The sequence below is a fragment of the Nothoprocta perdicaria genome, unplaced genomic scaffold (assembly GCF_003342845.1).
Source record: "Nothoprocta perdicaria isolate Ctin4 unplaced genomic scaffold, notPer1 scaffold_11, whole genome shotgun sequence".
Lineage (NCBI taxonomy): Eukaryota > Metazoa > Chordata > Aves > Tinamiformes > Tinamidae > Nothoprocta > Nothoprocta perdicaria.
This window is the reverse complement of record NW_020454205.1, coordinates 956570-967114: the sequence shown is the minus strand read 5'-3', so window position 1 is coordinate 967114 and position 10545 is coordinate 956570. Positions and strand designations below refer to the sequence as shown.

At 37.9% G+C, this 10545-nt stretch overlaps 1 protein-coding gene across 1 annotated transcript in view; it reads left to right on the top strand.

The window, feature by feature from the left end:
* The window catches only part of GLS (glutaminase), a 35252-nt gene that overhangs the window by 5202 nt on the left and 19505 nt on the right, over positions 1–10545 (top strand). Inside the window, exons 3-6 of the mRNA XM_026047637.1 lie at positions 559–688; positions 1073–1152; positions 2009–2172; positions 5028–5086. Of these exons, the coding sequence (XP_025903422.1) occupies positions 559–688; positions 1073–1152; positions 2009–2172; positions 5028–5086 (433 nt within the window). The remainder of the gene's footprint in view (positions 1–558; positions 689–1072; positions 1153–2008; positions 2173–5027; positions 5087–10545) is intronic.

The following is a 10545-nucleotide window of genomic DNA, read 5'->3' as shown; positions in this document are numbered from 1 at the left end:
TTTGTTTTTATTTTGTTTTTTTTTGTTTTTTTTGTTTTTATTTTATTTTATATTTTATTTTATTTTATTTTTGTAGCTTTCTCGCCAAATTCATGGTGAAAGCAGTTGCAAGTGAAGGAAACCAACCCTCAACCTCATTGCTGTGATCTGTCTTGAAATTAGCGCTGGTTTGAACGAGGGCTGGATCATAAGACCTTTGTATAGTGACAATTCTAAGAAATGCGTGGCTTGGATATGTGCCTTAAGGAGGCTTAGATGCTATTAAAGGGAAAAAACAACATTGATACCTGGCAGTGCAACTTCAGAGCTGAAATTGCAAATAAGATGTGAAATAAAAAGGCATAAAAGTAAACTCAGTGAAATAATGGTAAATAATTTAAAAAAATTAAAATTGATGAAATGGAAAATTCTTTCCAACAGAGGTATATTCTTGTAGACATGAGATCAAGGGACTGCCTGTCTTTATCACAGTGGCAAATGCTGACGATTTAAAGAAGTTTTTTTAACGATTCTGTGTCAAAACACTAATATTTCCTTTTTTTGTCTAACGTTTCACAGGTGTGTACAAAGTAATATTGTGTTGCTCACTCAAGCTTTCAGGAGGAAGTTTGTCATTCCAGATTTTATGTCATTTACTTCCCATATTGATGAGCTATATGAAAGTGCTAAAAAGCAATCAGGAGGAAAGGTAACCTAATTGCAAATGGGGGTGCATGCATGCCAGTCTGTCTGTCCATGCCAGTCTGTCTGTCCTTTTTCTCCTTCGGAAATTGCTAAGGCTAAAATGAGCCACAGACCAAGTACAACTGTGGGTTTTTTGAGGTATTTTGATTAGAAAGGATGTTTTTATTAGAAAAAATACTAGGTAATGATGTAAGGAATATAATAAAGAATCCATATTGAAGTTTCAGGTTTGCCGTGTGATCATTAGTAGAATAACTGTTATACTTGAATGTCCATGGAAAGTGCAATTCATTTTAGTTAATGAACATAGGAGTAACACTTAAGAGTAGCACTTAAGTAAATATTTTGGATTGTGTAAACATCTCTGTTCTGTTTTGTGTTACTCTAGGTCGCTGACTATATTCCCCAGCTGGCCAAGTTCAGCCCGGATTTGTGGGGCGTCTCGCTCTGCACAGTGGATGGGCAGAGGTAGCTTTTAACTTCTAAACCTTCTTGTTTCAAAAATTTCAGATATAATGCTGTGTACGACATTGGTGATACGTTGCGGTGTGGTGAAAAAGCTTTGCTGAAGTTGTTAGAGAAGTAAAATCCACATGGGTTTTGTATAGCCATTTGATCTATGAGCTCTGGGGGAGGATATCAGCAAAGTGTTGAACTTACCCATCAGCTTTCTGCTCAGGTGGCTTCCTTATGCCCTGTGTGCTGAATTTCTTTGAATGTTTCTCAAACTTTGTGCAGAGGAAGCAAGCAAATGGACTTCCCATTTTGCTATCAGACAAGTGGTTGCTTGGATCCTGTTGTTCTAGGTGATGCGTATGCTGCTTGGAAGAGTCTTTGTTTTATACAGTCTAAATTTGATGTGGAAAGTTAACTTTCCAAAAGGTAAAATTTCCTATTTTTAATGATTAAAAAAAAAAATCTTCAATCCATAGGAATGCAAATTCAACTATTTCAAAAACTTATCTTCATGTAGACATAAACGTGGCTCTGTGCAGGTTAACTGTACCAATTACTGAGTATGCAGTTTGAAGTACCGGGGTTTTTAAGGTGATTTTTGCTTTGTTACAAACTCATCTCTTAACTTGCTCCAGTTTTCTTTCATTTATAATAATGTCCAGCTAGTGATACATTTTATTTATTTTATGGAGGTGGTTGGTTACATTCTTGCATCTTCTTTGCCTTAAAAAGTAGCTTAATATTGGTGAGTTTTGTTTTATTTTTGCTCTTAGTCCTAGTATGCTGAAGAATGAATGCAGCATTTAACATTGCTCCTGCTGGGTGGCAGGCAGTAAATTTTAAGCCTCTTCATTTGTACTTTTACCAGGCATTCGGTCGGAGATACCAAAGTTCCATTTTGTCTTCAGTCCTGTGTGAAGCCTTTGAAATATGCTATTGCTGTTAATGATCTTGGCACCGAATATGTGCACAGATATGTTGGTAAAGAGCCTAGTGGATTGAGATTCAACAAATTGTTCCTGAATGAAGATGGTAAGAGTTGAATAATATTTAATAATGCAAATGCTTCCATTTCATGCTGCCTGATTTCTTTCAGTTCATTTGTACTGCATCCTTGTAAGTCCTACTACTCTATAGTATCCAAAAATACCTTGCCCTCAGACAGATAGGGTTATTCTGTGTCACTTGTATTTTTCCTCTAAGATTCTTCATTATTTCTTTTACCTCACTAATATCAAGCTGTGGAAAAACAAAGCGTTTTGACAATGCAGGTATTTGAAAAGCATATTTAAAATTGTTCTTTTATTTAATAAAGTGGATAGTGAGCGTTTCTTAATCTTGCCTTCAGTAAAATGGTAGTGAAAGACTCAGGGCCTTCTTAGGCGTCTGGGAAAGCGGTTGCTGATGCCAGAGGCTGGGGCTGACTGGCCTGCAAGAAAAAGCAGCCGAGTCTTTCCATTAGCCACTCCAAACTGAATTCAGCTGCTGATTCAGAGCACCGATTTTGTGGCAGGAATGCTTCAGCAATAACTTCTTTTATAGTACTTATGTGGATTGCTTTTTTTTTTTTTTTAAATGTTAATGCTCAAGTTTTAAAATGTTACTTCTAAAAAACACTATGGTAGAATCTGAGGAGGATGAGTCATACGGCCACAGAGGAAACATTGGATGATATTGCTGAAAAACAGGTGTTTCTAGCAGGCCTTGCTCTGAGAAAGGCAGTGTTTCAGTTGCCATGGTATTGCAGTTAATATTTAATTAATTGCATGTTTTTGTCAAGGGCTGTATTGAATTCAAACTTATCAAATAAATATATTAAAATGATCATCTACAGATATGTTTAGTACATCCATTAAAAAGCAGCTTTCCAGGTTTGCATATAAGTCTTAAAAAATAATCCCTCTTTTTTAGGATGTTAGGAGGTGGTAAAGAAATACCAGTGTCATTTGGAAGAAAATCAAGATGCTGTCAAGCTTTATGCTTTTTTAATAATTTTCAAATATGATGTCTTACAATGTGCAGATGCCTGCAGTGTGTGCTCTGCAAAGGTTCTTTTGATGATGCTGAATTTTGGCCATTTCTTTTCAGTGGCTCAGAGTTGTTCTGTTTACTTTGAATCAACAAAAGTGTAGGAATTTGTTTTCTCTATCACTTATTTAAAGTTGAGTGATGAGAGAAGAATTACAAAGATATAGTGTTTTATTGTATTACTGTTAGGCTTTTAAAGTCTGCCATGCAACAAGGGAATGGAGACTTTGGAAAGTTTTCCTAGCATCCGTGAAATGAGCAGATGAGGATAACTCACATGGCACAAACTAGAATTGTGGTTTGCGTGGCTGATACAGTTGACATTAAAAAATGTGCTAGATAAAATGCTGTTCATTGCAGCCCAGTGCTGTTTATGTGAAATGCATGGTAGTAGTCTAATAAATAGGAACAGTGACATGGAAGAGAAATTTGGTTTCTGAGAATGGAAAAGAAGGGAGGAAGATTTTTAGATTAGAATTGTGTATGTGTAGCCACAACCTGCTTTTCCTGCTCACTCTACAAGGCAGGGTTGCGCTAGAGGTGTAAGGCCATGAGGAGGATGAAAAAGGTCAGAAGTGTCAGTGCAATCTGAGGAGGGGAGGTTAGTTTGCGTCTCGTGCCACTGCAGAGCAGGCTGCTAGAGCAACCAGGCTGATTGTCAGCCTGTGGGTTTCCTAGTGCTTGGAACAAGAAGCAAAACAGCCGTAAGAAAACACAACGGAAGGGAAGCATCGTCAACAGGAGCTGGCGGAGCTCTGGTTTCTCCTCTACAAAATCGTCAGGAATCTTTCAGAATGCAAAATTCTTTAGACAACTCGGCCATAAAAGTTTCAAGGAAACAAACAGAAAAGCAATACGTGATAAGTCTGTTTAGAGACAGCTCATGGTAGCTATTGACAAAGGGTCATTAGTCACCTGGTTAATCAGCGGTATCTACGTGTGGGAAGTGTTTAGATGCTATCGTGAGTAGTGCCAGTCTCTTTCCTCTGGGACCTGCTAAGCCTGGCAGGTTGGCCCTCCTTAGAAGAGTCCAGGTGGGTTGCTGAAGGTGTCCTGCACAGTGCTTTTAAATGAATATTTCTGGATATTGCTTTGATTAATATATTTAAAGGACTTTGCAGATGTGGAAATAAAGTAGCAGCAAATGGGAGAATAGAAACATTGCCAAGGAATGAAAACTAGGAGCTGAAAATAGCAAGCAGCTGATAAGGAAAGCTTGAAGGAGGGAAGAAAAAATGTTGATGTGTTCCAAAGAGTGGCCAGGAGTGACTGAGGGTGCAAAGACAAGTGGTTATAACAGAGGCTTAAGTATAGCAGGTGCGAGGCAATTCTAAAACAAATTGTCTGCACCTGAGGGTGATAAAAATTGTCGTTTGAATTCCAGAAGAAACAATAGAAAATACTCAATTTTACAAGAAGATTTGGAATTTATACTGAAACATAATGAATTAATTTTGTATACTTTTGAAATCAGTGGGATTTGGCAACTTGCAGAAAAAAATGCAGAGCCATTTGGAAGTCATGATGCGATGGTCAAATCTTGGAAGGAAGACTTTAGAGAGGTTTCCAGATATTAAAAGATGCACTGCCAGATTTTCCTGATGAATTCCCTGGACTGCTAAATATCATTAGACTGAATGTGTTCTAAGTGCTGAAATTTACAAAATTTTAGCGTGAATTTTACCAAAAAGGTGTATAATACTGGATTACGGAGAATTAATTTGGGATTATATTTGCCAATTGTAGTTTTAAGCAATATACTTTCTATTTATGCTTATTTTTCACCCTTGCCCTTTCCTGGTTTTGTTTGAAGAGCATGTTGGGGCTTATATCTATACTTAAAAGATTTTATTTCGCAGACAGGCCTCATAACCCTATGGTGAATGCTGGAGCAATTGTGATCACATCCTTAATCAAGGTAAAAAGTTCATATTTAGTTTTACTCTGAATATTTTGATGGAATATAGTTATCTTATGCAGATTATGAACTGGTTTTATTTTACGTGTGCAATGTTTATGGTTGACTAAATAGCAGATAGAGAAGCTTTGATGCTTTTGAAAAGTAATACTCCCAAACGAAGGCAATGTTAGGCTAACAGTTTTTTAAAGAAACAATCCTGCATCTGAAAGACTGTCTCTGTCTCTTTAATATATTTTTATAGACTTTTGTTTTCCTTTTTAACTTTCCTTGCCTTCTTTGCCAGTAAGAGCAAATGAATTGATGAGATTGTTCTCATTCAGAGACCATATGAGTGATTTCTTGTGCACTTGTATCTTTTGCAAGAGTTGCCTCCTAAGAGTATGCTAAGTTGAATGCTAAGAGTATCTCCTCAGGAATGTACTTTCTAAAGCTCAGAAGTTTGTTTCTGGATGTGATATATTCTGATATAGCATAAAATTGCAGGAATATTCCTTGCTCTGCCGTAGAAATGGAGGATTTCCCAGTTTGTGCGGGGGCTATGCAGCTATATTCCCCCACAGATCCTATTGCTGAGTTTGTCCAGTGGTGACATTCTGTTCAACGAAATCATGTTCAATTTGTGTGTTAGATCGTTTCAACTGGCATGTTACTTGTGCTCTCTAAAACAAGTATGTTCGGAAACTGTTGCCTGTATTTTCTGGAGTAAATGATAATAAGCTGAACGGTGACTTTAAAATTTTAGTCCATAATCTTCCACTTTTGAAAGGTACTTTTTTCTTAGAGTAGCTACATAGAGTCTATTTTTGAAGTTACAGCAGTGTAAATTGAATGCAATGCTAATGTACACTGAATGCCTTACCTGTTATTTTTGCCTTTTTCTTTGGTAGTCACTGAGGTAAAACTCGACTTTTTTAGAATTCTAGATTTCTGCCTAGAATTCTAGGGAACATGTCAGTCCCCTGGTGTTTTAAAAGAGAAATTTGAATATTGTTACTAGATAGATCTAAAAATTGTGTTTACCACCTTTGTCTTGGTTATGTTTCAAAATCCCTTAGCAACAGTTTATTTCCTACCCCCCATTCCCAAATTGTTGATTTTAAAGATTACTTAGATGATGATTTTCTGTTATTTTATATTTAAAGAAGGTTTAAGAACTCCTGCTTAAAGACATTTATCTTTAATAGCTGTAGGTGAAAGAAAATGGCCTTAAGTATGACAGGTAAATTTATTCACATTTAATTCTTTTTTTTAAAGGTGACTGAGCATTGAAATTCACTTGGATAAGAGTGAATTTTAAAACCTGATGTTAATAACCCATTTGTCTGAAATGTCCAAGCGCTAGCGCTACTGCCACCCGCCCGACTGTTCATAAGGCACAAATACAAGACTGCCTCTTGCAGAAGGCACACAGAGTTCTTGATAAATGGTGTATTTTCCAGTAGCCAAAAATGTTCTGTTTACTGCATGCGATTGTGGTATTTGTTAGAAGGCTGGGGGGTTGGCTTCTCTTGGGTGGCTTTTTTTCCCCCCGTGTATTGTTCTTACAAAGAGTATTGCTCTGCATTGACATTTTTATGCATGTAGTAACTGCACGCCTATGGAACATGTCTCACTTATCACTTCATTATTTGTTTTGGGAGTGAGAAAACACAGATTTTTTTTCATATACTGCTTTCACTAAGATGCCATTCTCATGTGAATAACTAACTAAACTAAACATACTTTTGAGAAAATTGTGTACAGAGTCACAGGTACAAACTTACTGAATAAGTGTTTCTTGTAACACAATTTAGCAACTTTTCTGCTTTTTTTTTTTTCCAGCAATTTTAATGATTGGGGTTAGGTTGGATCTAGTCTAAGACCTTTTTTTCCCCTTGAGGAAGTGGCTAAAGTATTCCATGTGTTGACTTGTTTCTTTGCATTCATTCAGTTTGATTTGATAGCACGTGTTAAAGACTGTCTGTGGCTCTTATAATCCAAGACAATTACAGAATTCTTAAGCACAGTCAAGTTTATTTTTGGTATTTGTTACTTTATCTCTTTTTGGGAAAAAAATCAAATTAAGAAGTCTTCACGGGCCTCCATTGCCTTGAGTTTATTCGTGGCAGATAGGCACCATCTTGTGCAGAGGTGCCAGTAGAATCTGCCCGCTGTGGAAGCGGTTACCCGTGGATAAAAGCTGAAGCCGGCAGTAGTCCCTGATCGTTCAGAAAGTGCATTTGAGAGGAGGACACGTCCTTGTTTGAGAGGAGGACGCGTTGCTGGAGCCGCCTGCCCGGGCCTGGCCGCACTGAGGGGCGCCGCGCGGCCTGTGAGCGCGGCCAGGCCCTGCGGTGATGGCGCCTGCAGGCCGCGCGCCTCGGCCCGCACAGGCCGGGCTGCGCCGGGCGCTCTTGCCTGCTTCCCACCCCGTCCCTGCCCCCAGACACCCCGTGCTTGCCCGTTGGTGCCCCAGGTCCCTGCTGTGCCCCAGCTCTGCTTGCGTTAACCTGCCGGGAGCCTCTGCGCAGCGTAAGGGGCCTAGGTGCAAGCGCAGCGCTGTCGGGGCATACCGTGGCCAGGTCTGAGTAAATAAATACATCTAAAAAAATAAATAAAACAACTCGGGAGCTTTTTCCCTCGGAAATTCTCTGTGTTTCTACAGTCATTTGCTGTCAGTTACATAAATTACACATTTATAAACTGTATTGCTTCTGTAAATAAAATCTTTGCTAGTGTAGCCCGTGAAGGTTTGGACAAATGTAGTGTATCTAGATGCACGGGGTGCTGGCTGCCACACACACAACCGTACACAGACAGTGGAGAGAGCAGCCTTGAAGGCTCAGCGAAGAATTCAGAACTCCTGAGTTGAAGTCGGAAGCTTTCACATATAGTGGGGGGAATAATCATGTCGATAATTTTTGCAAAAACTTAGCAGAGGAGAAAGTTAAGAGTTCTGTTGCTGAACTTGAGGAAAAAAAACATTACAATGAAGACTTTTTTTGGTACAAAGTCCAAAAAGCAATGTTAGTATCTAATTTATTTTGTGATATATTAGTACATTTAAAATCCAAGTATATGAGGTCCCTATGAATGGAAAAAAACTGACCAGCTGTAGCAAGGGGGACAGTCTGTTTTTACGATTCAGCTATTGGAAATCTATACAGTCACAGTCTAACCTTTGAAGGGAAGAAAATGCCAATCTTTCATAAGGTTTATATCGCAGAACAGTTGCAGCAAATAGCTTAGATTTAGCTTAATTACCCTCTACTACCCACTCCAGTTAGCATTCCTGATAGGCTGATACATAAATGGACATCTGTGTCGCTTGAAAATACATGTTTCGTTTTTGATCTTCATACTGGATACTTGATGGTTTGTTTTATTTTTGTGAAGTTTCCTCTATTCATGGATTTTTACTTTCTTGCAGTAACTAGTTCTGAAGAGAACGTACATTCCTGTTATTCAACCCTTGCTTTTTGTTGCAACTCAGGTGTATTACATATTTTCACATAGACTGTCTAGTAATATGTACCTACGCCTTTTGGAGTGGTATGTGGAAAATGGGCACATATTAACGCATTTAAGAACCGGAGGACACAAAAATTCATATATATATTTTAAATAGTAACAGTATTGTTCTTGGTGGGTCAAATATTGTCTGTGATGTTGTGCTCCCGAGTATTTCAGAGTTGAAAATGGCAAGCTAAGCACCCAAGACACCAGTTCTCACAGCACAGGCCCAGGTTAACAAATAAAAAAAGCGTGTAAGTACAGAAAGCTAGAATAAAGCCACTAAGAGTTAAGCTAACGTAAAATGCACAAATGGGAAAACTGTGTTCTTACACTCTAATGTAGCATTAGAATCTCTATGTGTGTGTGTGTGTGTTCAGCACACTTGTATCATTAGGTTTTAAATTTGGCCTTATATTAATGCAGAAATTAATTTTTATTATTTTCCTTTTTAAAATGTTAAGATTCGTTATTTTGTTTTGGATTCAAGTTGAAAAGTTATTTTACTGAGAGACACATGGTAAGAGCTTACATGGCTGAGTCACGTGAACGTGGAATGCTTTCCATTAAAAGGTGGCTAATAGTAATTCCTTTCCTAATTAAGGGTGCTTAATTTTGTTGCAAGCTGTGGTAAGTATCCATGGGTCTCTCTCTTCTTATGTATATGTAAAAACGCATCTGCTTTTTTCCAGTATTTTTCCTATAGAAGCACAAATAATAGAGCAGCTGGTTAAGAGAAAAGGAAAGTCTCTAAGATCCTAAGATCCCAACACAGTCAAGAAATTCAAATTTATGATGGACAGCCATCGTCCCCCGTGCTTTTGAATGATTGTAAAAGTGTGTAGAGCTGTCTCTTGCAAGTTTGAATTTTCTGTCTCTCAGACTGCTTTGGTCTTAACATTTTCAATTTCCATTTTGTATTCATTTAGAAACGCTTTCCATATGTATATACACACAAGCATGTATACAGTAAGTGTGTATATGAACATATGTTTCAGTGTATATATATTAAGTGTTTGTGGAGATAGTGCATGGAATGTTTTCTTTAATGTGTTAGATGGATGATTTTTTATTTATTTAAGGAGCAAAATGTGTATAAAATATATCCCCCTTGCTCTCCCCAACCTCATAGGTTTATTTAATCAAGCTAAAAATACTACTCGAACAGAAGTTTTCTTGTCTGCTATGTTAGTTTATTTTTTATGGAAAAGGTGCTGGGTGAAGTCGACCCTAGAGTTTAGTACCCGTATTTGAGTAGTTGCAGATGAGGCGTTGCCTCAGGGCCTGCTGGTTTCCAGGAGGCCGGTAGCGTCCCTCCTGGAATAACGGAGCTCTAATGCTACTTTTTCAGCTATCGTGTATGGAAGCAAAGTTTCTCTTTTGAGTTGCCCGTTATGTTAAATGCATAATGTGGTCTTGGATATGCGATTGTCCGGGCACAGGTTTGGGGTATATGAGCAGTCAAAATTTAGTAGTGCTGCTCTTTATATATAAAAGTATCCGTACAAACGTGTGGAACCTCAGGGACTGGAAGCACATCCGCTCTTGGTCTACAGAAGGTCGTCTTCCCAAAATGTATGAAATTAGGTGCTTTTTTTAAAAAATAAACTTTCTTTTTGTAAAAGGCTAATATGAAAGAAGCTTGTGCTGGGGCTTTTGCCCACTGATTATATGTAATGTTAGTGAAGGCAGGTTTTGCTGAAGGGCAGGGGATTTTTTTCCTTTTAACTGGACAAAAAAAAAAGTATTATGTATTTATATTTTTGCAGAAAGCATGATCCCTTTCTCCCTCTTTCTTTTATTTTTTTAACAAAAGAACTTGTTTCGATTTATTATAAATGTCTAACCATACAATTATCAATGCAGCATCCCATAACTAATGCTGACCCGCTCTTCCAGAAAAGATGTTCATTGTGCATTTGAAAGGTTGAAAAGGTTTTTGTGGTTTAAATGTTGTTACATAT